This window comes from Ammodytes marinus (genome assembly GCF_949987685.1).
Source record: "Ammodytes marinus genome assembly, chromosome: 21".
In the NCBI taxonomy this organism is placed as follows: Eukaryota; Metazoa; Chordata; class Actinopteri; order Uranoscopiformes; family Ammodytidae; genus Ammodytes; species Ammodytes marinus.
The window spans coordinates 15,813,983-15,841,511 of NC_137225.1; the positions used below are offsets into that span (position 1 = coordinate 15,813,983).

The window sequence follows — 27,529 nt, forward strand, 5'->3', positions numbered from 1 at the left end:
ATTGAGGATAGGGCAAAAGCTGAAGAAATGTGACAATCCAACGGTCATTTTCATGGCGAGGGGAAAACTGCTGCGAAAGGAGTTATTCTGGGACTCCTTTGAGCCTCGAAACGCTGGATCAAAATGGTAGGCTACAGAGGAGCGCTGCATTTTTGGTGTTTATTTTTTTGGTCCTTGTTTGATCTCTTGCAAAAAAAAAATGTAGCTACTTAGCAGGCCGATCAAACTTACAACACTTGTGTCATGTTAACACGTTTGGGTCTGTCTGGCTTGTCACTCGCGCATTTTTATATCTAGCTTTGTGTCAAGTTAGTAACTTGCCGACACGGCACAAGTTGGAAATTTGAAGCTGCTGGAAAGAATGCGATGGCTACAATAGCCACATTGATGCAGAGAAGGAGTTAAATTCTTTCATATCAGGGGCGCTTCTGCAAAAAGACTCAGGTCGCGCGGCTGGTGCAAATGTAGAGAGCAGGACAAGTTTGTTTTTAAATTCATGCATTGGATATAGACATCCTCCATGGTGTGTTATATTATACTATATATGGTTATAACAGAGGAGTAGATGTCACTCTTCACGTCTTGATAACTTCACTTCACTGTTGCAGGTGGCACTCCACTCACGCAGAGGGGTGTGTGTGGTGAGATGAGCAGCTCAGTACAATTAAAAATGATTTTTTTTTAATCCAGTGTTTGATGGTCAAAGCAGGAAATGCTATTTGTTTTGCATGATGCTTCATTCTGTGTTTTTCTCTGCATCTGGCAAATGTCTCATTCACTTTCACTTAGTTGTTTACCCCCCTGTGTGACCATGAGAACCTATGGTGTTTTTTGTTGTTGGAATTCCCCCTTTAAAGTTTAGCAGACATGGAGATGTGTCTGCCCGGACTGGACTGGACTGACATGGGTTGTGGGGATAATGCAGTCTGATAGCAAGGCAGACCGTCAGCTCTGTCTCCAGGGTCACTTTAGGATGCCTCATTAGGAAAGCATGTGGAGCCTGATGCAGTGGTGGAGTAATCCCAGGCAGCGCGCGTTCACATCTGGAGGCTTGGGTTAATATCTGGGTCAGGTCAGCGAGGTTAGCCCTGGTTGCTCGCTGGGTGGCTTCTGGTGGTGGGAGCAGAAAGGGGATTTTTTTTGGTATTGCTATCTTTACCTCCCTCTCTTTTTTTTCTTCTTCTTTAAGCTGCGATAAACAAAGTGCACTTGGTGAATGCTTTGACACTGAGAGATTCTGTATCTTCTTCTCTTCAGTGTTTCTGGTCAAAACATGCCCCAGATAAGTTCTGCAATTACTTTGTTGACATCAAAAGCAGATTAGTCCCCGCTAATTTTTATAGCAACCGCCGCATATCCCCATAAACTACCATATCCGCGGGTGGATTATTCAGCAGCCCAGCCGGGCACACGTCCAGTGGGCCAAAGGGTCAGAGAGGGTCCCTGGAACAGAGCTTCTGCATGAAGTGACTGTGAATATGTCAAGCTGGAAAGTCAATAAAACAACTAACAGTACCAAGAGAAAATACAACTACCAAAATGTGCAGTTTAACTTCCGCGTCACATTGTGTCTCTTACAATGTCTGGGTCTTGTTCCTACTGTTGGAGGCATGTGGGGCATTTTACATGTCTGTGCCCAAAGATCCACTGCTTGCCTTTATTCAAAACATTCTTTTTTTTGCTTAATTAGTTGGATTTGTTTGAAAAAATAAAATAAAGTATCAGCTCCATGCACCCTTTAGATGTCTACACTGTACATGTTTTGCCATGGGATGCTGTTTAATGTCCCTGTGCATTGTCCTAAGCAGCTCCATCTCTATCCTCGCAGGGTGCTGTGAGCTTTACGTAACGGCCTATTCAGGGCATTCCTGCCCACCCTCGACTTTGAGGCTTCGCTGTCTCTGGGTGCCGAGCGAGGGAAGTGTCTTTAGTCCTTGTGACAGTGCAGTGCAGCCATTCCCAAGCCCCGGCAACAAACCTCCTGCAGACATCTTTGGCCGCCGGGTAGGAGGAGGCCGCTCTCCCTGGAAACTCTGAAGTATACTGTAGGTGCTGCTAATTTATGCCCCTGAGATTAAGAAGAGTGGATAAGGCTGCAGAGAGCAAGGTCAAACCCCGCTGGGCTTATGTAAAAGTGTATTTTGTTCTTGTTGGTTAAAATGGCATAAGTGCGTTTTTTTTTACTCGCTGGGAAAAATCCACGTTTCTATTGTTGGTCGGCATTGCTAGGCAGGCATGTCTTTTCATCTGGGGAAAAACAGTCCTTCTAATTTAACCCCTGTGAAGCTTCTTTTAAAAAAAGAAACAAAATGACTTTGAACTCTATTATCAAAGAGGCCAAACAGCTTTTTCTTTTTCAACAGCTTGATATGGGGATTTCTATTAGCCTTTCATTGTCAGGCATTTAAAGATATTAGGAGAGTTTTTGGAAAAGGGCTCTATCAAAAACGTTCCTTTTAGCTTCTATCTGAATGAAGGCCAGACGGAGAGAGAGATAGAGAAAGAGAGGGACTTAGGAGAAGCTTTCAAGCAGATCGGAATGAGTTTTCGTGCTGTTTCCACAGATTTGCCACGCAGGAAAGTGGAGATCCTTGATCTGATAGTCATCACAAATATTTGTTAATGTTGGAACCATTATCCATTCTTTAGCTGCTTATCTGTAGGCTATTAATGTTAGAAAAAAATACTCACACATAAGCATGAAAGAGTTCCGCCTCATGTGTCACAGTAAAACAGTATTTCCCCTAAAACTAATATTTATTATTTTTTACATTTTAATTATTTTTTATTATATTTTATATTTTTCTTCAACATTTTTAAGGACTAGTTTGGCATTTTGGGAAAGGTCAGCAGCTAAGCTTGTTAGCTTGTTAGCTTAGCTGAGTATAAAAAACTCCAAACAGCTTTGCCCATCTCACAACAATGTCAATAAAATCTGCCCTATCAACATCTCTGAAGCTCACTTATAAAAAAAACTTTATAGGCTATCTGGTTTATTTATTTGGGTTTTTACGATCGGTTATTTGTCGGACAAATTCTTGGCCTATGAACAGTTGCCGGGCAACCAGGAAGTTACAGCTCCCCGCCTAGAAATAGTCTGTCGCATAACCTTTACTAAATCAGCAAAACTGAGGTTGATGGGATTTTGTTGTTTTGTTGGACAAAAACAAGCTAGCTGTTTACACTTGTCTCCAGTCTGTGTGCTAAACTAAGCTAACCTAAGCTAATTGCTGACTGTAGTAGCTTTATATATAATACAGAGTGAGGAGAGTGGTAGGTTATCGATCTTCTTTTATCTCAAAAACGAACAAACACATTCCCCAAAAAGGTCATACTATTCCTTTAAGCTCATATTCACTGTTCTTCTGTCGGCCATTGATTGGTTGCCGCTATAGAAAAGCCGGTGCTCCTCCTCTACCTCCTTTTTTCCTCTCCGTCCTCTCTGACCTTCTCATCAAACATATCAACCGCCTCCGCACACACACACACACACACACACACACACACACACACACACACACACACACACACACACACACACACACACACACACACACACACACACACACACACACACACACACACACACAGAGTATTGCGACACCATAGAGATTCCTCTGATAAGAAGCTCTTTAGAGTCTTGTGTTGGCCTCTTCTCTCGGTGTGTCATGCTATGAAAGGGATAATGAAGATATCACAGTCTCATCCCGTGTAATAGCCCCCGGGTATGTCTGCACCTGCTCGCCGCTACACATCAGAAATATATATTTGTCTCCCAATAGATCACGTTGAAGGTGCATCTTTCATTTGGATTTTGTCAAATTTAGATTTTGGCCCCATTCTGACTTGCTTTTATGTCTAACTTAATACACTTGTTTTTTTGTTTTTGTTTTTTAAATTCACAAATATAAACATCTCTGCACTTTGCTGTGCCACGGGTATTTGGCGTTACATCTATGTGTTTGCACGTGAATGCAAGCGCAGCAAGGGAGGGTGTGTGTGCGCCCTGTCCAGCGTTGTGCACATGCATGTATGTACTAGGGCTGCAACTAACGATTATTTTGATAATCGAATAATATGTCGATTATTTTCTCGATTTATCGACTATTAATCGATTAGTATTTTGGTCCGTAAAATGTCGGAAAATGGTCAAAATTTTTTATAAATTTTCCAAAGCCCATGTTGACGTCCTCAAATGTATTGTTATGTCCAAAACACACAGATATTTCAGTTTACTGTCATAATAGGATTAAAGAAACCAGAAAATATTCACATTTGAGAAGCTGAAATCAGAGAATTTGGACATTTTTTATAAAAAAATTACTTGAAACGATTAATCGATTATCAAAATAGTTGGCGGTTATTTTAGTAATCGATTAATAATAGATTTGTCGATTAATCGTTGCAGCTCTAGTATGTACGGCGTTGGCCCGGGGAACAGTGTGTTATGACTCCAGCGTGTGTGTGTGTGTGAGGAGGAGATGCCAGCACCAAGTTGGCCTCCTCAATCCTGGCTTCCTGACTCAGCGCTTCCCTCTCCCCAGCTCATTGGCCCAGACGCAAACTTCCCTGGCAGAGCTTTAGTGCGGCGGACACTCTAACCTCATGATGCCCCCAACCCCCCTCAGACGACCGCCAGTTGATGTCTTCTTTCAACGTCACTTCTGATTGGGCAACACACACACACACGCACACACGCACACACACACACACACACACACACACACACACTGTCATGCTTTTTTTTTGTCCACTGCTTTGTCACGCTGTTAAAACACACTGTTGTCTAGTTTTTTCAAAAGGACTTTGCAAATCATGCAGCCGAGGCAATCCTGCTCATGCTGTCAACATTTTTAATGTACCATACGTCACCAAGATGCTTCTCACGCTGTTTTCATCCTTATTTTTGTTTGTGCATCCCAATTTCATGCTCGGGTAAACTCGCATCAAGTGTAGATTGGTTTGTCACCTGTGTGGTTGCATTAACATATAGATGGAAATGTATTTAAAATCTAATGGTAAAAGGTGGTGGTGCTTCACCACCAGGGCAAGGCTTGGGCAAGTCCAAAGTGCTAGACTTTAGGCCTACAGTGTGGAGGGAGAGTTTGGATGTCCAGGATTAGAGCAGCAGCACTAATGCTGATAATATTGTCTTTATTAATTGCAGCCGGCAGTGAATGCTGTGGTTAAGAAAGTAAAATGTGTTCATAGGCTGAGGGGAATAAAATAATTAGCTAAAGTAGTGGAAAGGGAAAACTGAATAACCAGTAGCAAATTTTAAAGTAATTTTAGAATGAATTTTGCTTTCTGAAATCATTCTGCTGCTGTACATATTACCTGAAATTTTATTCAGTTTTCACTTATACTGGATATATATGGACAAATATTGGGTTTACATTTATCGGAGAACCAGAAACACGGCTCCAAATGAATAAAAAAATGTCTATGGCTGGTAGATGTTTAAATAAGCAACTGTTTGCTAGTAAAGTATCATCTTAAAAAGTGTTGTAAATTGTGTTCACAGATTTTTTATTAGTGTGGCCAGAAAATCTGTTATCGCAAGTTTTACCAAGTGTAAAGTTATTATATTGCATATTCTTAACAATGCCTCCACCATAGTTTGGTTAAATAACCACCATCTCTCACTCATTCTGACCATAATGTATTTGCCATGCAAAGATGTAGAGTATATTTAATTTTTTTTTGGCTTATAGTGTTGAAATTCTTACCCGGTGTTAGCCTTGTCTGACTAGGTGAAACTCCAATCCAGTAGTATATTTCATCAGACCACCCCGTGTTGGGTAGAGAGCCCCTTTACAGTCATATGAAAAAGTTTGGGAACCCCTCTCAGCCGGCATTATAATTGACTCTGCTTTCACAAAAAAAATATAAAAGTGGTATGTCTTTAATTTACCAGGAACAGCTAAGTACTGGGATGTTTTCCAAACAAAGATTTTTTGAAAAGCAGTATTTGGTTGTATGAAATAAAATAAAATGTGAAAAACTGGCTGTGCAAAAATATGGGTACCCTTGTGGTTTTGTTGATTTTAATGCCTGTAACAGCATGTAAAACTGATGACTTTAAACACAAAGTTGGTTGGATTATGTTGTTAAGCCTTGAACCTCATATAATTGTCTGTTTAATCATGAGAAAATGTATTTTAGGTGCCTAAATGCAAGTTGCACTTCTCTTTGACTCTCTGCTGAAGTGAGACAGAATGGGATCATCAAAACAGCTCCCAAAAGATCTGACAAACAAAGATTGTTCATTGTCATGGTTTAGGGGAAGGCTACAAGAAGCTTTCCCAAAGGTTTCAATTGTCAATTTCGACTGTAGGGAACGTTGTCAGGAAATGGAAGGACACAGGCATAGTGGCAGTTAAACCCAGGCATGGCAGACCAAGAAAAAAACAGGAGCGGCATAGGTGGAGGATTGTGAGAATGGTTGCACACAACCCACAGATCACCTCCAAAGACCTGCAAGAACATCTGGCTGCAGATGGTGCATCTGTACATCGTTCAACAATTCAGCGCAATTTGCACCAAAACATCTGCTTTTTATAAAGACCAAATAACTTAATTTGTGTCTCATCAGTCCAAAGCATTTTCTTCCAATATGAAGCTGGCTTATCTAAATGAGCTTTTGCATACTCCATGCAACTATATCTGTGGCGTGGGCGCAGAAAGGGCTTCCTTCTCATCACCTGGCCATACAGATGTTTTGGTGCAAATTGCACTGATTTGTTGAACCATGTACAGATACACAATCTGCAGCCAGATGTTCTTGCAGGTCTTTGGAGGTGATCTTTGGGTTGTGTGCAACCATTCTCACAATCCGCCGCATATGCCGCTCTTGTACTTTTCTTGGTCTGCTAGACCTGGGTTTAACTGCAACTGTGCCTGTGTCCTTCCATTCCCTGACAACGTTCCTTACAGTAGAAATTGACAATTGAAACCTTTGGGAAAGCTTCTTGTAGCCTTCCCCTAAACCATGACAATGAATAATCTTTGTTTTTAAGATCTTTTGGGAGCTGTTTTGATGATCCCATTCTGTCTCACTTCAGCAGAGAGTCAAAGAGAAGTGCAACTTGCATTTAGGCACCTAAAATACATTTTCTCATGATTAAACAGACAATTCTATGAGGTTCAAGGCTTAACAACATAATCCAACCAACTTTGTGTTTAAAATCATCAGTTTTACATGCTGTTACAGGCATTAAAATCAACAAAACCACAAGGGTTCCCATATTTTTGCACAGCCAGTTTTTCACATTTTATTTTATTTCATACAACCAAATACTGCTTTTCAAAAAATCTTTGTTTGGAAAACATCCCAGTACTTAGCTGTTCCTGGTAAATTAAAGACATACCACTTTTATATTTTTTGTGTGAAAGCAGAGTCAATTATAATGCCGGCTGAGAGGGGTTCCCAAACTTTTTCATATGATTGTAACAGCTTTATTGTTTAGTCTGTAAAATGCCAATGTTCATAACAGTGCATAGCCCAAGTTAACACTTTTTAAATTGTTTTCTTATGAATGACTAACAGTCCAAAAATCCAAATATATTTTGAATTTATAATGATTTTAATCAGGATGTTCATATTGTCCTTTTTAAATGAAAGCTGCTGCAAATACAATATAATTTTTGTTTTTAACTCTGCATAGATAATTAGGTTTAGTTCATACCACAAACATACGGTACAGCTATCTGATGATTTGTAAAGGTCGAAGTTCTACCAATCAATTGTATAATCCCACAGCCTAAAATCACTAGGTGTAACTCTCAGCCTTAATACCATTATTATCCGATGAACAGTGTCACACAGTGACTATTAAACTCCACTTTAATGTGGCTGGGCGTATGACCGTGCCGGGAGTGACCTCAGCAGCGAGTGTGCTGCCACTCGCTGCTGTGGCGCCCCCCCTCCTTTTGTCACCCAACATTGATTTTTATTAGCATTTTTTATCATAGTGCTGTAATGATCACCACGGGGGTTGTAAAAAGTGAGCCTGTGTCACTTGTGCTATTACCAATCTGGTTCGTCTGCGCGAGAGCATCATGTTTGATAACAGGATAATGTGAGTCCGGGCACATTTACATCCTCTTTCTTTTTCATGTCTTCGCATGCATCAGCAGTGTCATCACATACGCCAAACGTCGTTAGTTTGTGTTTACTGACGTGGGCACAAATGCATGATTATGAAGCAGGTATGCATGCAAAGGCGTGTGTGTGTGTGTGTGTGTGTGTGTGTGTGTGTGTGTGTGTGTGTGTGTGTGTGTGTGTGTGTGTGTGTGTGTGTGTGTGTGTGTGTGTGTGTGTGTGTGTGTGTGTGTGTGTGTGTGTGCCTCTGCTACTGTATATGCTCCTTCTACCTCAAGGTCAGTGCTGGGTCTCTGTGCTGATTGGATTTAGGAAAGGGAAGAGGAGGGAGCCCAGACTGCAGACAGAGGAGAAATCTTCCACTAGACACATGGGCGTGTAATGAGGCACCGGGTACACGGGCACTGGCATGTAAAAGCCCCCCCCCCCCCCACTCCTACATTGGACACCCAGACTCAAAGACTGTGTTTCTATGTATCTTTTTTACCCCTTTTCCACCGAGGTAGTTTGGGGGCACTGTTCGGAGCCGGTGCCCCATCCCGAAGCAGTTAATTCCTTGTCAAGTACCGGCTCTCTGAAATGAAAACTTCATTTGTTATTTTGTCTCTGAGTTTTTTTGCATGTCTGTGTTGTACTTTTGCATGTCTATGTAATTATTTGATATGCATCTCCAATAAACACACACCAGTCATTGTACAGTAATTGTTGGCTCTGCCAGAGGCCCCTCTCCATACCTTAGGCCCCTGGGCGTGAACCCAGTACCCAGTAGGCCCGTTCCATAATCCCTCCCGGTCCGGACTAGCAACAAACAACGAAGGCAGATAGACAACTTTGCAGACTGCTTTCTAACCATGCCAGTCTTCAACACCCTGACGATGAGGCAATGGTACGTTTCTCACCCCAAGGGAGTCAGAATTCACTTCTTTGGCTCAGCTTCTCTATCCCTCTATCAGTGGTTTGGCGTTGGCAGCAGTGCAGGTCTGGTGAGCAGCGCACAGAGGACACAGTGTCAGTCATTACCCTGATGACTTTTTAATGGCTGTCTGATTGGATGGTGCCAGAAATGACGTGACCTTGTCCAGTTCTGTTTGGCTGTGTTTACATCTGATCAGTTTCCCGCCACATAAAAGCATTCTGACATTACTGCAAAGCCAAAGTTGCTGTTGTAAGTGGATGAGAGTTTGTATTCAGGCCTGTCATGCTTTGCTCTCGTATTCACTGATGATGACTCAGGGATCTGTGTGTGTGTGTGTGTGTGTGTGTGTGTGTGTGTGTGTGTGTGTGTGTGTGTGTGTGTGTGTGTGTGTGTGTGTGTGTGTGTGTGTGTGTGTGTGTGTGTGTGTGTGTGTGTGTGTGTGTGTGTGTGTGTGTGTGTGTGTGTGTGTGTGTGTGTGTGTGTGTGTGTGTGTGTGTGTGTGTGTGTGTGTGTGTGTGTGTGTAAGGGATGGCGCCGCTCTCCTGCCATCTCCCCATGCTAGTGAGTGAGATGAAGACTGACACAGTGCCCACTCTCCTTCTTCTGGGTGTCAGTCACTTGGAGCCCTATGCCGGGCCCCTCAGCAGGAGGCCGCCCTGTGAAGAGGGCAGCTGAGTGCTCTTTACTGTGGGTTGAAGGGCTCTGTGGGTGGGAGTGGCAGAGACCCAGCACCCTCCACCTCCCCCACTGGGTGAGACGAGGGTCGAGGCACGAGCTCATGGGATTGCTGTCTTCATGATTTGGGATGATTGGGAGGACCTTTTCTTGTGCCTGTTGGTCATTTCCAAGTTAAAGTTGCTTTATTGGTCAATTTAACACAAGTTTTCATTGAAATGTGTCTTTTCTCATATTCCCTCTAACACCAAACTCCAGAGGGGGGTCTTCATGCAGGGTATAGCTGAATAGCTGAAGTGGAGTTAGATGCCTTGCTAAAGGACATAATGGTAGAGATTGCGGGCACCTTGAAAGTAATATCAGCCACCTATAGCTTTACAATCGGGGATCGAAACAGCGACCTAATGGTCTTTGCCATCCTGTAGGGACTTCTTTACCGTTGCACATTGATGGGTTAATGGTAGCAAGTTGCACTCGTTTATAACATTTATTTAATGAGCATTTCGTGGCCTAAATGAGATTTGTAGAAGTCAGATTGAGGTGAGAACAACTTTGGAAAACATTGTGGATTCATAATGAGATTGGAGGTAGAGATTTGCTGTAATTCAATTCTTATAATTGTCCTGTGATGAGGCATGACTGTGTTTTCTGAATAAGGGCGGCTCAAATTGTGTTTTGGTTTCATAAACAGTCCAAAATCTAAAGATAAATCATCAACAGATAAACTTTTAATGAAAATAATCATCATCATTTATTATATTATATTACAAACCACTTAGGGTCTGAGATTCTTTGGACACTACTAACAGATGAGTGTGGATTAAGTCTCATCTTGTGGCTCTCATTAGTCTCAATAATGCTTTACGTGTTATCATATGAATTAAATACGGAATTTTCGTGCTAAATGAGAAAGAATCTCTATTCGCTTGACAACCACGCAAACTCCATCGACATAAGATAAGGGCATGGGTCATGTGCTGGACATCGTTACGACATTATAAATAAGAACATTTCATATTCATCAATTTATATTATAATGTGGTGTGAATTTGGGCAAAAAATCACGCCGGAAATAATTAAATGGATGTTCAAGGCTAACAAATGTATTATGTGTCATATTAGACCAAAACACCACAAAAGCAAAACCTACGTAACTTTTTACTCAAACTTTTCAAAAATGGTCAGGTCAAAGTAATTTAATTAGGTGATAAAATGTTATAATTACTGTGTGATTTTTATAGAAAACTGACCACCATAAATAGAATTATCCCTAGGAGAGATGTATAATTCTAGTACTAAAATTTGCCCTTCTTTATACCATCATTAATTTCTGTGTGTATTGAGATCTTTTTGTTTAAATATGAGTAATCCAGAATATCAACTTTAAGTAAATTTGGAAACTGCATAACGTTTAAAGTGACACAGTCTCTATTGTCCAGCGTGAGACCAACATATGTACATTTACCAGAAAAAACGGGTTGATTTATGAGGACACTGAGGTTAGTCGGAGCAGTCTGCGGGCTGCCGAAGAGAATAGCTTTAATCCCTGCAGTGTTTTACCCCTGGGACTCCCTCCTGCCAGAATACAAGCTGCCTTCCCTCGCACTATTGATATGTCCATGACTCTGTGCTGTGCTCTGACATTGGCCCCCGCTAATGGCTCGGTCTGTTCACCGGCCAGCAAGCAAACGAGACAAGCCACGGTAGATGGAAGATGTTCTTCAGTTCACTGCTCGTAAATCTGCAGGTCATACAGAAAATGACTTCATTTTTTAGTCATTTTGAGTATTTGTAAAGTGTTTCTCTTTTTCCATCTCCTGGTAGCTGTTAGGCAGCATTGTCATCTGTTTGTCTGTTGTGTCTTTGTTGTCTTTCTGCGTCTCCTTGAAATCGTTTTCTGCTGTTGAAGTCATTATGCGTCTCTCTGTAGATGTTATACATACTGTATTTTCCTCGTTGTATTGCATGTCTGCGTTGTCTACTTGCATCTCTTTCTAGTTATTTATTTCATCTGGATCTCCAACAGAAACATACCAGTCCTTTTACAGTAAATGTTGGGATGAACATTTAACAGACAGGGGAGAACCTTTTTTTAAATGGCAGCTCCACACAACAGCACCCCTCCCCCCCAGTCTGGAGCCAGGCCTGCGCAGAGTCAAGGAGAATGATGCAGACTTTACAGAGTAGTAAATCCACACGGGCGGTCCAGTGCAAAGGTGTGAGAGAGAAAGGGCATTCTCACCAGTGAAAGTCAAATTAGAAAGGGAGTGATTTCACTCTCTCACTCCGCTACGTCTGGCTGAGGGCCAGGAGTCGGGCTTCTGCCAAGTGCATATACCACTGACCCCAAAGTGGCTGAGTTGAGCGAGGATGCACCAAGTTACTCACAAAATCCACTTTAAAAATAATAAAAAATCACAAGCTTTAATTTGACACGTTGGACAGTGAGCTCAAATTGCGCCGGTGAGTCTGACCATCACCGAGGATAATAGAAGCAATTCAAATAAAAATAAAAAAATCTCATGAATGATGCAGGCTGTTATTGAGCCAAGAAGTAAATCCCGTGCATCATCCATCACAGCTTTATCAAAAGTGGATTAGTGGGAAAAGTATAGCTTCAAAGTCTGAAGCTTTGAATTTTAATAAAAGCATCGCCATCATCAGACTGATCAGGGGAATGTTTTTTTTAAATGTCTGATTATCTTCCAGAGTCTGGCAAATGCAATGTCTGACTGTTCTTGAGTGAGGCCCCCATTAGACCCGTTAAACGATTGGAAAGCTGGATTTGGTTTTGTGTCAGTTTTGACCTTTCACAGTCTGTAACAGTGATTTTTAATAAGAAGGTGCATTAATCAGGCCTATTAGAATAATGGGAGGGAAAAATGCAGCTTGAAAAACACACACACACACATACCCTCTTTATTTGATCATTTTGGATCAGTGACTACATCTGTTGTTTAAGACTGTGCTGATATTTTTTCCCAGATTGCTTTTGAGCAAACATCAACAAGAAGTCCTTCAAGTGCTAAACATGGAAAGTTGGTCAAACGCCATCTGCTGATAAGGGTCATGTCATGTGATCAAAAGCTCACAAACCTCTATTAAATGGACCTTGTATTGGGATTGCTGTTTTTTTGGCATTAATACAGTTTTTTTCCTTTAGCCTATAGCTGAAAAAACTGTCCTTCTTTCTAACATGTGAATGGCACATTACAGTAAAATAAAACAACCTCATTGTATTAACACACCTTAACCTTGTGAAACGGCCTCCCTCTGAGGATGTAAGGACCCCCTCTCACGTAAGTGTTTAGCAGATGAGTGTGGAAAGGGTTCGCAACGCTTTGATTGAAGCCGGTTTAAATGACACCTCTTGTTGGGTGCGTCAGTAATCCCCCCCGCTGCGTGTTTGTCACGGGTCAGGCCAGATATGAATAATGTATTGGGGAGACATCTGACTGGGAAGCTGGTTAAAGGTGGCGCTCTCTCTAATGACGGCAAACAGGCTCGCTCTCCCTGACATTTGCAAGGAGAGAGAGAGAGATAATGACAGACAAAGATCTTCAAATACAAGAGTACTCACTCAATTTGTTTGGCTACAGTCAGCGTGTGATGAAATGTGACAAGGTTATTGCTTATTGTTGTGACTGACGCAGCACGGCAGCATGCTGAAGGGTAACTGTTTGCTGTTGGATTAAATAGTGTAAAAGCATATTTCAAAGGCTTGGAGCAAAAGGGGCGTGAGTGACATATTTGGTGAAAATGACTTTTATATTTAATTTTAAAGGTCTTGGTAAGTTCTATCAAATGGTAAAAGAATCATGTCACTATAGCTACATTTTACTTTTTGAAATAAAGGCTGAAAACATAAAGGTGTAAGTGAAAACCACCAATTGAGTTTGGAGCAAAATCATATACTGTATAGTAGCAAAATAGGCGGAAGTGCACTGAGCTTGGCACACAAAAGGCGTAAGTGCATTATAAATAGGCTAAAAGAGCTGACAATATGGAGGGATTGCAGAAAAGACCAAAATGTATGCTCTCCTGTAAAATTCTGAAAACGTCACGTTATTGACGGATAAGAATTTAATAGAATATAAACAAAATCTACAAAATAAAGCAACATGTCATTAACATACACCCTACATTTAACCTTAAAAGTAGCATTGGTTTCTTTATTTTGATTCTAAATGAAGCCATTGATGTTTTGAACCTGTTGATGTTGCTCTCGTAGAATCGAATCTTTGACTGAGCTTTGAATGCTATAAGAAGAAGCCCATCGTTATCGCCAAAGCAGCGTAACTTCCAGTCTGCAACTTATACTTGATCTGATTAAGGCTGCAGCGTTTTTGCCCTTGGGCGACGTCTGTAGCCTCGCGCGGGGAGATAACCCGATCTCCGCTCCTCTCTGGCTCAGAGTCCAATTTAGCAGCTGAAAACCATGAATAAATCTAACACTACATAATTGAATTCTTCAAACGGGCTAGATTTTCAAGGTTAGGTCCAAATGCAAATCCAATTTTTCCAGCCTCAAAAAATGAAAAGTTAATTTTCATTTATCTAAAAAGAGAAACAATGTGGGCCAGCGGGAAAAGGCAAAGAACAATTTTGAATGTAAAGAACAATGAACAGTCTTTGTAGTGGGATCATTTACTACAGAGTTTTACATAAATCCATCAGGATTATCGTCCTGAAATGAATTTAATCATGTTATTGTACGTGGGCCATCTCCTCTCATGCTGTAAATACTGAGAAATGACAGATGCATGCAGAGATGTAATTATGGCGCACATGGCTACATCATCTCCAGCAACTTGTTCGCTCAAACAATGCTTGTATCAATACTTGTCCTATGCTACCTCCGAGAGACGCCCAGAATGATAAATGCCATTAATTATTCGGAGGGTTAGTTAGTATTTATTCGGCATGGTTTCCCTAATTATTTCTCCAGACGTGTTTTGTCTTGTGCATAATTCTCTGTTCCTCAGGGACAGTGGAGTGAGTGGGTGTGCTGAGAGAGAAGCAGCTAATGGGAGGGAGATGGCACTGAATACCAATGCTCTGCCCAGTCAGTCCTTGCTAGGGACCAGACGTGTGTGTGTGTGTGTGTGTGTCTGTGTGTCTCTGTGTCTCTGTCTCTGTGTCTTAGTGTATGTGTCTTAGTGTATGTGTGTTTTGTGCATGGTTGCACATCACATAAGCGTGTGAGTGCGTTTCTGCATGTGTGTGTTTGTGTGTGAGTGTGTGTGTTTGCTCTGTTTGCTCCTCTGTCCCCACTCACATCCCGTCTGGATCGAAACCCTGCCCTTCCTGTGCTAAAATAAACCCACCTTGGGAAGTTGAGGACCTTGCACAGAGCGCTGAGTGTTACACCTTTTTGATTTTTCTCTGACTCGAATCGTGCAGCACGGATGCAGTCTGTGACTTTGTGCAGTTCATTTAACCTTTATGAAAATCATAAAGAACACTCTAATAAATACTCCAGGATAAAACCTCATCGATTTAGAATTTATATCAGCAATATTTCTGCCTTCACTTTGAGATCAAACTATTCGTATTGATAACAGCTCTATGTGATTTTAAAGCAGCTATTGTTAAATGTATTTAATTTTGGGTCAACCAAGCAACCTAAAACCATAGAAACCACGCTTGTATCATGTCTTATTTCCATTTCCAGTTGAAGACATAGTTGAAAACTGTTTTTTATTTGCTTACTAACATATTATTTAGTTATACACAGTAATGCCGAATACCACAGCATTTATATCATAGGGTAATTTGACCCTACCTAATTGAGCTTTTATGAAAATGCAAACAGGAAACACAAATAATAGTGCAATAATGAAGCTGCAAGCAGCGATGATCAGTCCCTGTATCTTTGTGTGTATATATATACTTCTTGACGCACCTTTGTCACACCTAAAAGTCTTACTTGCAGTTAAAACATTTGTCTCGTTAATTTGCACTTTCTTTAGCTCCAGCTTGATAAACAACATAAAAAACATAGACCCTGACGTGACTTAGGTTGTGTTTGGTCAAAAACCGTTTCTATGTACTGGTAGCAACTGTGGAACCAAAGATTGGTTTCTATTTATACCATAGTGCTAATTAGCTCTTACAGCCCGTATCAGGTGTATAAGTTCACCACTAATGTGTTTGCTTAGTTTTGAGAATCTTCGAGCCCAATAGCCCTTCAAAAATGCATTTCAGTGATAAAGAAAATCTAAATAATAATAAATAAAAATAATAGTAATCACAATAATAACAAATATTATTAATTATTAATTTCTTGCAATACAACAGGACATTCCCACTACTTGTATGTTTTGTCCCTCTCCACACACACACACACACACACCCTTCCCCTGTTATTACACAGTAATATTTGATATGCTTAATAAATTATCAAGTATCCCGTTTTCCCCTTACTACCTTCTAATAACAAAATTATATTATTTTTGCAGGCTATATTATCACATACTGTAGTTACAGTTTACCTGATCATATTCCTATATGATAAAGTGTTTTCTATTGTAACCTTTTCCTCTGTCACTTTCTCCCCAACACACTCCCCCCTCCCACCTGTAGCTCATAGTGGAGAAGACCACGGACTTCCCCTCTGCTGAGTTCTCTGTGGTGGAGGATGTGGCTCTGCACTTCACCTGTTTGATGGACAGGCTGAACGAGCAGCGCCTCTTCCAGCCCGAGCTGTGTGACGTGGACATTGTCCTGGTGCGTCAGCAGCACAGCACCTTCCCGGCCCACAAGGGCGTGCTAGCCGCCTACAGCCCCTTCTTCCACTCCCTCTTCGCCCAGAGCAAACAGCTGCGGCGCGTGGACCTGTCACTGGACGCCTTGACCTCACAGGGCCTTCAGCAGATCCTCAACTTCATCTACACATCCAAACTGCTGGTGAGCAGCCGGACTGTCCGCGACGTGCTCAACACCGCCACCTTGCTTCAGATGAGCGACATCGCCGCCTCCTGTCGGGACCTCATCGGCAGCCATTCTCTGAGAAGCACCTGTGCGGATATTATGGCCAATCAGGACGGGATGAGTGGAGGTCACCCGGTCGCCACGGCAGCGATGTCCCCGGGCCAGCTGTACCCGGAGATCAAACAGGAGTCAGAGCTGGCCAGGGTGTACAAGAGGGAGGGCAGCAGCCTGTTCTCTGTGAGAGTGGAGGAGGCAGGACAGACGGCCTGCCAGCAGAAGCAGTATATTTACCAGGAGGAGGGGTCGGGGGCCAGTGGGGTGAGTGCAGGCGTCGCTGCTGCTTTGTGCAAAGTTGAGAGCAATGGAGAGGAGACGAAAACGGCAGAGGGCAACAACAACAACGGCTCCTTCAACAGAGAGCAGATCATCGTGGAGGTCAACCTCAACAACCAGACACTCAATGTGTCCAAGGGATCCGAGGGCAAGTCGGCAACCGTCACCACCATCTTCGGCCATTGCCACGGAGACGAAAGAGACTCTGAAGACGATGAGGACAATGAGGCGGAGAATGATGACTCGCTGGGTGAAGATGAGGAGGAGGAAGAGCTGAAGAGGGCTGATCTCCTGGGGCACAGCAGTGAGGAAGAGGAGGAGGAGGAGGATGACGATGAGGAAGAGGAAGAGAACACCCTGCACATTCCAGGCCTGGAGCAGTCGGCCATTTTGGACAGGCCTCGCCGTGGCAACAGAGCCTTCGCCATGGCGGCTACCACGGCCTCCATGCGGCAAACGCTGGCAGAGGCCACGCGGGCCAACCAGAGGCAAGGCGGGAAGAGGAGGACGCTGGACGCAGAGGGCCCGGGTCAGAAGGTCAGGCTGGAGGAGAAGCAACACTTCCCGTGTAAGAAATGCCCGCGCGTCTTCAACAACCGCTGGTACCTGGAGAAACACATGAACGTCACCCACAACCGCATGCAGATCTGCAACAACTGCGGCAAACGCTTCCTGCTGGAGAGCGAGCTGCTGCTGCACCAACAGACCGACTGTGAGAAGAGCATCCAGGTATATGATTCAGTCAGGATTATGATGAAAGACCCCCCAGCCCTCTATCTTTTAAAGTTAAAAATAATTTAATTGCAAAGGAATATTCTTGAACAGTTGATTTACATGATACGGCCAAGTTAATACATGTAAACCGTCATGAGGTCAACTTTGCTGACCTTTGACATTTTTGAATTGATCAGAGTCCTCAACTGTTAATCAATAATAATACATTCTCAGTTGTGAGCAGCTTTTCTTTTTCTTTTTGCTACAGTGCAAGCTCAAGTATCCGTGTACGCACAACTCGATGGCTTTTGTACAGACTATCCCAGATAATGATCTTCTCAATGCCTCATACCCACATAGCTCCAGTAATACAGTAACTTTATTTTGCCTTGTCCCCCCCAAGTGCTTAACATGTGGCAAGGCCTTCAAAAAGCTGTGGTCGCTACACGAGCATAACAAGATCGTCCACGGCTACGCCGAGAAGAAATTCTCCTGCGAGATCTGTGAGAAGAAGTTCTACACCATGGCTCACGTCCGGAAGCACATGGTCGGTGAGTGGCAGTCAAATCAACCATCCTGATTGGTCGCTTTGTTCCCGATTGTTACTTCAGGCTTCCTGTTCCACATCCCAACGATTGTTGTGCGTGATTTGTTTAGGGTGTTACTTTCCTCTTACACTTTTTTTTTAAGGAGATAAACATCTAATTTCCCAATCTCATTATCTCATTCCTTGTGTACCTCAGTGTTGCAGCAGTTAAGGGTTTTGTATGCCATTGAGTCCTATTTATCCCATTTACTAAAGGAGTGACTGGGGAGTAACATGTGCTCGAGTCACATTCATTGTCCTTAGCACCGTAATTAGCCAATGAAAAAGCATCTCAATGTTGTTATTTACTTTGGAGTAGCAGTTTGCTTATTTGTCCTCCCGCTGCTATTTGATTAAGAGTGGCTCAATATTGAATACCATTAACTTGTTCTGCGTGCGCGTGTGTGTGTGTGTTTGTCTGTGTCTAGCCCACACGAAGGACATGCCGTTCACCTGTGAGACGTGCGGGAAGTCGTTCAAGCGCAGCATGTCCCTGAAGGTTCACTCACTGCAGCACTCAGGAGAGAAACCCTTCAAGTGTGAGGTTTGAGCTCCTTTTATACGCTGCTGTGGCTTCTCCCCTCTCCACTCCACTCCACTCCACTCCACTCACAAAAATACTTTAATTCTGACTGAGAATATCCACTAGTTTCTTTTTATTTATTGATTGATTTTCTTCTCTCATTCCTGTAATTATTGGCTAAAATGTTTTTTGCATTAAATAAGTTTCTTTATCCTTTACTCCCCCTTGGCTTGTAAAATGCTCACTTTAAGGTCAAGGAATGCAGATGACATCCAGATGTGACGATTTAAACACATCAGAGAAAAATCATCATTATTAACAAGTCAAGTGCGTCAAGGAATATTCTGACATTTTGGGAAATACACTTATTCTCTTTCTTGCCGAGAGTTGGATGAGAAGATTGATACCACTTTCAGGTTTCTACGTTAATTATGAACATACAGAGCATCCTGGAGAGGGTTAGGTTAGCTTAGCACAAAGACAGGAAATAGGGGGAAACAGCTAGCCTGGCCCTGTTAAAAAAAAGTAACCCTGCACTTCAATACCCATACTTCCCTGCTATTTAGAATGGTTGAAATACTTAGGATGTCTCAATTATTGTGGTCAGATGTAGCATGCTTAAATGTACCTATTGCCTCCTGCATCCCATCGGATTTTTTTTGTGTGGAAATCAGCATGCTTTTTGGGCGATCCTGAGTCAAAATCTAGTGCGCACCGGAAGTCACGTCACATCGACGCAGCCTCCATATGAAAACAACCGGGGATGTGACGGATATATAAACAAGAAGCTAGATCAGGTGCAATGATATGATGAAATAAATAAGTAAAGGTATGTCCCAATTGTATGCCCACTGCATGCTAACTCGGTTAATTTTATGTTCAGCTTTAGTATGTAGAATAGATAAAAGAAAGAGTGCAATTTGGAATGCAGCCCTTGTTACCTGCTGTTGGCTGTAGCCTATGGCTGTATGGCTTCATGTTCACTTTACTATGTCAAAGCACTCTTTTAAAGCCAATACCTTTAAATATTCTTTTGTTTTCACATTCATTTTAAGTGTTTAAACAGTGGTATCTGAAGTTGTGTCAACTGCTTGTAAAATCTGACCTATTCTCATATTTGAAGTTGCATAACTCAGTTGATTTTGAAATTTTGTTTTACAGAAATGTGTCTCTCACAAGCTCTGTTTCTCACAGCTGAGTGTTGAATTAAATTTGTCACAAGAGAGATATTGAGATGTCTAAGGTTTTAGTGTTATGGATCATCTTTATTTAGCGCTGCTTTTCCCTCAATAAGAAATATAATAAAACCTGTCAAGTACTCTTTCTGTGACCTTCATAACTATTAATTACCGTCAAGACATTGTGTAAAAATGTCCACTGTGTGCCATTTCAGAACTGTAGCGAGCGCTTCCAGTACAAATACCAGCTGCGTTCTCACATGAGCATCCACATCGGACACAAGCAGTTCATGTGCCAGTGGTGCGGGAAGGACTTCAACATGAAACAGTACTTTGACGAACACATGAAGACGCACACTGGTGAGTCATTTCTCGTGCTCATGCTGATGATTTTCAAGGGAGTGTTGACGCTGAATTGCAGTAGAGCAACATGTACAAAACTACCATGAACCTACTTCTTTAGCCACTTGGGGACAGCACAGAAAAAACAGATATATACAGATATACAGATATTCAACAGTGTTCTTGTGTTTAAACAAAAGCTAAAACACATTGTGTGTTTCACCATAGGGTGTTACAAATGTGTTGGAACTAATTTGCTTCTAGATAAGATATTTGGAACTTAACTAGCTCAACGTGTTCTTCTCTGACTGTATAGTGCTACAGTATGCCACCAGCTGTCAATCAGCAGAATAGTGTGAAACCATTGGTAGGGCTGTATCCATGTGGGTCGTCGATCGCAATTGATATGGTAAACTTGTTTGTAAACAGTTGCCTATTTATACATCCAGCTGGGACGCAGCGACATAAGCATGTATTACTGTACATAATGAGTGAGTCCAACACTTAATCTCTGCTTTGGTCTCCACCAATTTCTGAGGGTAAAATGTATGTCTCTTTTAGATGCTAAATGCTCCACTATGTTCACAAGCTAGTTGCTAACTTTGTCTTGTCTCGTGTCTTTGCAGGAGAGAAGCCGTACATCTGTGAGATCTGTGGGAAGAGCTTCACGAGCCGGCCCAACATGAAGCGCCATCGCCGCACCCACACAGGGGAGAAGCCGTACCCGTGCGAGGTGTGCGGCCAGCGCTTCCGCTTCTCCAACATGCTCAAGGCCCACAGGGAGAAGTGCTTCCGAGTCAGCAACCCCATGGTGGGTCCCGACGGCAACAACAGCCCCGCCCTCGGCCTCCCCGGCCAGGACTCTACCGGGCAGGTGCAACTGGGGGCGGCGGTGACCACATCCACCCCCTCCAGCCCCCACCACCACCACCCTCTCCATGGCAGCCAGCTCTCTCTCCCCCTGCTGCACTCCATGGGGGGGGCTCTGCCTCCCGCTACTCATTTACCCCCTCCGCCCCCACTGTTCTCTGCCGGTAGGATGAACTCCAACAACTAACAAATCTCTGTAGCATCTGAAGCAACTTTGTTACGTTTGTTTTTTTCTTTTTTTTCTTAGAGCTTTTCAGAGGACTCCTGCAGCGGGAGAGTGACGCACCCTCAGTGGCATTTACACTGAGGGGGAAAAACTGACTGAAGGCTACACGTAAGCCTCATAAATGAACATACACACATATACAGTACACCTACCACAGTAAGAAATAGTCATTTTTTACTCTGTTCAATACAATAGATAACCTCAGAGTCCAGTAGGACATTTTGTCACCACGTTTTCTCCTCCATGAATTTCAAAACTCTGTTCTGGTTTCATTTGGAATTCCACCACCCGCACACATCTCTCCAGAGCCTTGCACAATGCATTGATTGTAGCATCTTTTACAAAATGGGGAAGGGGGAAGAGTTTCCAAAATGTTCACTCCTAAAGGGGAGGGGTTCATCGTTTGAGTGAGAACAACACTACGACGATAAAAATGAATTGATTTATTTTTGTTTGTTCTCTGCCAAGATGTAGCGAGTTGTTCTGTTCTGACCCCAGCAATAACCAAATGCTGATTTGTCTTTGAGCACATGTATATGGCATTGCCAATAACCAAATCCTGTAAGCTCACCTGCTATAGTTAGACAAGGTTATACAGCATTTATAATCAACCCTGCACCTTACATTTAACTCTAGTGATATTTAAAATGTACTCCTAATTGTCTTCATTTTTATCATTGTGATAGTGTGTTATTTGTGACACGTAACGACAATTTGTAAGGACGTAAGAGAAGTTGTGACGTGTGTGTGTGTGTGTGTGCTTGTGTGTGTGTGTGTGTGTGTGTGTGTGTGTGTGTGTGTGTGTTAGAGAGAGAGAGAGAGAGAGAGTGATGGGAGACAGAGACGGGAGATGAGGATCTTTAGATCTTTATTCAGCTGATCGGCGCTTGAGCTTCCCCGAGTCAGGAGATGACATTTTGTTGACTCTAATCTTTTGCTTACATTAAGCAAGCGCTCTCCTCTCCTGTAGATCTGGCTTTGAGATGCACTTTTCTGTGACTTGTTGGTAAAAACCTAATGTACTCAGACCTACAGTATATGTGTAGGTTTAACATCTAATGTTAATGTTAACTTACGGCTCATTTTCCCAACTAAACCCGATCCATGTAATTAGTTTGCAGAATACCTGCTAAGCGTAGGATTAATGATATTTAAAAAAAAATGCTTATGTAGCTCATTAAGTGTGCACATTTCATTATGATATATATTGTGACATCATAAAAAAATATATCCTAATGCCTAAATCTCTCAAAGAGCCCTGACAGTGATTACTTTTGGCACAACAGAGCGCATCATTAAAAGGGCTTGTTATGATTACATCACTATTATAAACTAGTCCATTCCTTATTAATTTAATTGATATGTAGAAACTGATCAAAGTAAGGGACATGCTGTATGTAATACCGCTAAAAAAATTGTGGCTCTACATGCACTTTTGACAAGTGTTTGTCATAAATCTACTGGAGTGGAACTAAAAGTATAATCAAATACATATTGGTAAAAGTGTTCTCTTAAAGGAATTATTTGACGTAGGGTAATACACTTATTTGATTGCTTAATGAGAGTTACAGTAGAGAAGAACATTGATACCACTCTTAGCTTGTGTGTATATGGAGCTCGAGCTGGTTAGCTTAGCTTAGCTTAGCAGGACACCTGTAAAAATAGGGAAATGACTAGTTTTGCTATGTCTGAAAAACATCAACGACCAGCACCTCAAGCTACCTACGGAAGCCTAAAACAGCCCAGCTTGCATTTATTTTTTTAATTGTGAGTTATCACATGGGTTAATTAACCTGTTGGCTCGATTAACACCATTAAAAACAAATTGCAACACGGCTGTTCTAAGCTTGTACCTTACTAAGTATCTAATTTTATCCGTACTAAAAGCACAAAAATTACAACATGTGGTTTTACTGCAGGTCAAAGTACTTTTTGTTTGGTAAACTTAAGACAGGAGTATGGGAAAAGCTAGCTAGCCTGCCTTTTTTTTTAAATCATTTAGATTTTTATTAATCAATTTCTAATCAAAGGCCTTTAGAGGTGCTGATAGGTAGTACCTCTTAACATAGCCAGGTTAGCTGTTTCAACCTGATTCCAGTCTTTGTGCTAAGATAACCAGCGGATGGCTTCAGCTTCACATTCGACAGATTGAGATTTCAGTTTTTTCTCATCTAACTCTCGGCAAGAAATCGAATCGGCACGTTTCCCAAACTATCAGAATATCCCTTTAGAGCTGACATTTCAATCAATGATGCACTCCTGCTCACTTTATCTATAGAAAGCCTACTTGTAGTGTAGCATTAACCTGTAAATATTGTTAAACTGTGTTTTCGTCCTTGTGATTAATTCCTCATGTTTACATTTGGAGAGTGAGTTGAATGTGCCCCCATATTTGTCTTGGCTGGTACTACCGGAAAGTTGGAATTTGTGGATAAGCTTTTATAAATGTTATAAGCTGTTCATAGTTTTATTTAAAAGACAAATTTAAGCACTTTAGTGTTGTCTTTACGTATAAGTTTACCCCAAGTTACATATTTCTTAAACTGCCATAGTTAAACGATTAGGGCCAAATCAGATGTTGTTTGTGAATGGTACTTTTCCTTATTTTTTTCTCCATGTGTCTAACACATGTTTTGTACTTTGATTTGCTGCTTTTGTACAGGGTCCAGTTTGAGACTGCCCTTTAAATGAAACGTCTGAGCTGTTTAATTGTTTAATATACTCTGGCTGTAATGAATCCAATTTAGCCTTACATCAGATACGAGCTAAAATGAAGACATTTTTGAGCAGTTTGATGAGTTCACTGCCAACATTTTATACCCAAGGTTTGTTGAGGCATCTCACAGAGAGAGGACATAAGAACTGTTGCTCTCTTGTGGCACCATAGTAAACTGCACTCTGTTAGCAGTCCTTCACTAAAGAAAGAGAAGGTCCTCCCTTTTAAGAGTACATTATGGGCCGGTTTCACAGACATGGATTAAGCCTAGTTCTGGACTAAATTGCACTTTCAATGGACAATCTCCATTCAAAACTGCATTTAGTCCAGGACTAGGCTTAATCCATGTCTGTGAAACTGGCCCTAAGATTCATAAGTAAAGGCTTAAAATGTACGTACCAAGTCTTTTCCCACTTCACTGTTTATGAGAAGCACTAGCCCAAGAGACATTACTGAGATACTGTGGTTATAGTTTGTGTATTGGCCTTATACTTGGAGGGATTTGAATGTTTTTGTGTTTATGGATGACAGTTGTAGCTGATGGTAAAGGAGGAGGGATAGTAGTTGATGATACTACTGGTGTATGCACTTTCAATCTGATGGCCACATTAGCCCATAATGGGGAACACGTATGCAGACATAAGGTGAACAAAATCTACAAATTGTAGTGGATTTCTTTAAAGCCTCTGTTAACCTATCCATGTGGTATGGCCCCCATTCTAGTATTTTTCGACCCTTCCCCGTTGGCGCGCACAGTACTGCAACGGCTGTTTCTGATTGGTTTGTTCTCCGATCACTACTGTTTTCAAGAGGTTTGAGGTATTTATAGTTTGCACCTATTGAAGGGTTTAATAAATAAAAAAACATTTAATAAATTTATAAAAACCAGTTGCCAAATTGAGTAAAAGATATTGATTAGGCTACTGTTAACACTTTATACCGCAGTTCAGCTAGCAGGCTTTGAAGGCTGAGACAGTTGCAATTTGAAAAACAGGTGTGTGTTTTTCTTATATTTCCATGGCATGAGATTATAGCCAGAGGTGTTCAGTCAACCTGGAATGTTTTTTTAGACCAAAGGGACGTCAAAATGTTTGGTCAGACCCTGCAAAAGAAGTCCTATTGTATAAATGAATTGAAATATATCCTCCAATCTACTTAAGTCAGGGGCTTCCATACAATGTAGTATTAAAAGTATTGCTGTGGTAACTCAATCAAACAGCATTCTATTCATTATTTTAGAGGTGAATGACACTTAATAGATTATTTTATTGAAAGGCAAGATTTTATGCAATTAACAGGTGAGTAGTTTTAAAAAGTATAGTAAAAAAAAAAAAATATTAGTTTTACCCTCTTTAAACACTATATTAGTTCATGCCACAACATTCTCGGGAAATATATGAAGTGATTTGTTCATAAAGTCTTAATCCTTCAGAGCCGGATTTATATGTTTTATATGTCTTACATTATTTAGCGACCAAATCGTCCCAAATTACAGCTGCAAACTGGACAAAACCCTGTCGTGTAATTAAGCTGTACAAAATGTATTGAAGACATTTATGAGCCATGATGTCTCCAAAAATCTTTAAAAGGAATATACCAAGAAATGTAATGTTAAAAAGTTGAATGGCAGTAAAGCTGAGATTCTTCAAGCGGGATGGGAGATTTTGCACAGTGTTTAGGAGTCCTGTATTCCAGGCAAGTAGGCTTTATGTCTTTTAATTAGCCAAATACCCCTTTACTATGAGTAGCAGCCAAAGGCTTTTATAAGATTAGGGAAAGGTGGACCTGCCCTTGTCCTTAAATGAGGGTTTGTCAGTGATAAAGTGGGTGCCTAGACACCACGGTGACTGTGCATTCTGCATTGCCCCCTAAGGCAAATGTTTGTCACATAATGAAGCATGCATGGCAGTTGGTATAAAGGAGAGAGCTCACTGGATAGCCAGGTCCAGTCTCAACTGGGACTTGTGGTTTTGGGTTAAGCTGCTAGACCCGGAGTGTGTATCTAAAAAGGGTTTGGTTGTGTGGCCTTCAGCTTTAAGAAAAATGCTGGGAATCTTAAGATTCACCTTGATATTGGAGAGAAAGGCATTGTATGGAGGTAAGAATTTAAAGAAATGTGTTACTCTTTTTTTCCTTTTAAGAATGGAAAACCAGTTTTGTTTTGTTTTTGTTTCTTGTCAACCCATATTGTGGGTGCAAACTTACGGAGGCCCAAAACTGACAAAAGGTTTTAAGACGAGTCAAAAATAAAACTGAATATGTCAATAAACAGAAATGGAGAGTGGATCTGCAACCATTAGTGTGAAATATTAGGTATTTGACAGAAAATGTATCAAAAACAAATGTCTGAAACAAAGTTTTATACTTTTAACTTCCACTTGATAAAAAGCAGAAAGATCTTTCAGTATTTTTGGTTTAGTACGTTTGGATTTTTTTTTAAATCAAATAAAAACATGCATACAATCTGTGATGAAAACAAAAGACCTTGAATTGGAGATAATTAGAATAACTAGCTAAATAACGCTAATTAGCCCTTGCTACTCGCTTACTTTATTTTTATTTTGAGGTTAAAGTAAAATATATTTTTACAATCCATTCAATGTGTTTACTGACAGTATTGTTTATTGAAGTGTTCGGTTTTATTGTTGGCTCATCTGATAACAGAACTACTACATCAGTTGTCTGGGTTCTAGAGAAACTAAAGCATAACATTGGAAAACAAGTGTTGTTGGTTACTTTGCATGTGAAATTTTGGTTAGCTGTTTGAATAGATGGTGAGATTTTCCCCTATTGGGCAAAGTTATGTGATAATAACAAAGGCGACAAATGCCATAGTCAAATTAACGTATTATCCACATACCCATTACATTTCCCATACTTACTCATACTGCAGTTATGTTAAATAAATCATAAAAACGTGAACTGTTATTTGCTGATTATCTACTTTATAATGTAAACACTATGTCTTAGTTAACTCTGGTGTACAAAGACCATGTGTAGGCAGTAGTTGTAAAGTTTAGCTATATAAAAATACTAAAAACCGTACGAGGACGATAGGTGCTAATAACATTAGACTGTATTTTTTGTCTTTTATTGTATTATTGACTAGTGTTTACTGTCTGTAACACAGCAGAGCATAATGAAATCATTTCAATATTAAACAGTATAGATATATTATTTCAAATGGAGATGTGTGCTGTGTTTTTCTTTAACTCTATCGTGCTCTCTCAAGGCTCCAACGTTATGACTTTGCTGCCATCTTAGTCTCGAACAAACACACAACATTCTTGCAAACACATTTTTTACTTCAGTACTCAAATTCTATTCCATACAGTGCAAAAGAAAATTAACAGGCTACAGTTTGTTTACAGTTTTACAATCTCAATCAGATTGAAATCCCTGAAAAACATACA

General features: G+C 41.2%; 2 protein-coding genes across 2 annotated transcripts in view; one reads left to right on the top strand and one right to left on the bottom strand.

Moving 5' to 3' along the window:
* zbtb47b (zinc finger and BTB domain containing 47b) lies at positions 1-27,300 on the top strand. Its single transcript, XM_080050262.1, has 6 exons — positions 1-126; positions 16,281-17,690; positions 18,079-18,226; positions 18,690-18,805; positions 20,178-20,322; positions 20,931-27,300. The coding sequence occupies exons 1-6, from the start codon at positions 124-126 to the stop codon at positions 21,359-21,361; spliced, it is 2,253 nt and encodes a 750-aa protein (XP_079906388.1). The 5' UTR covers positions 1-123; the 3' UTR covers positions 21,362-27,300.
* The window catches only part of LOC307267920 (glycine--tRNA ligase-like), a 53,125-nt gene that overhangs the window by 5,639 nt on the left and 19,957 nt on the right, over positions 1-27,529 (bottom strand). The window lies entirely within an intron of this gene.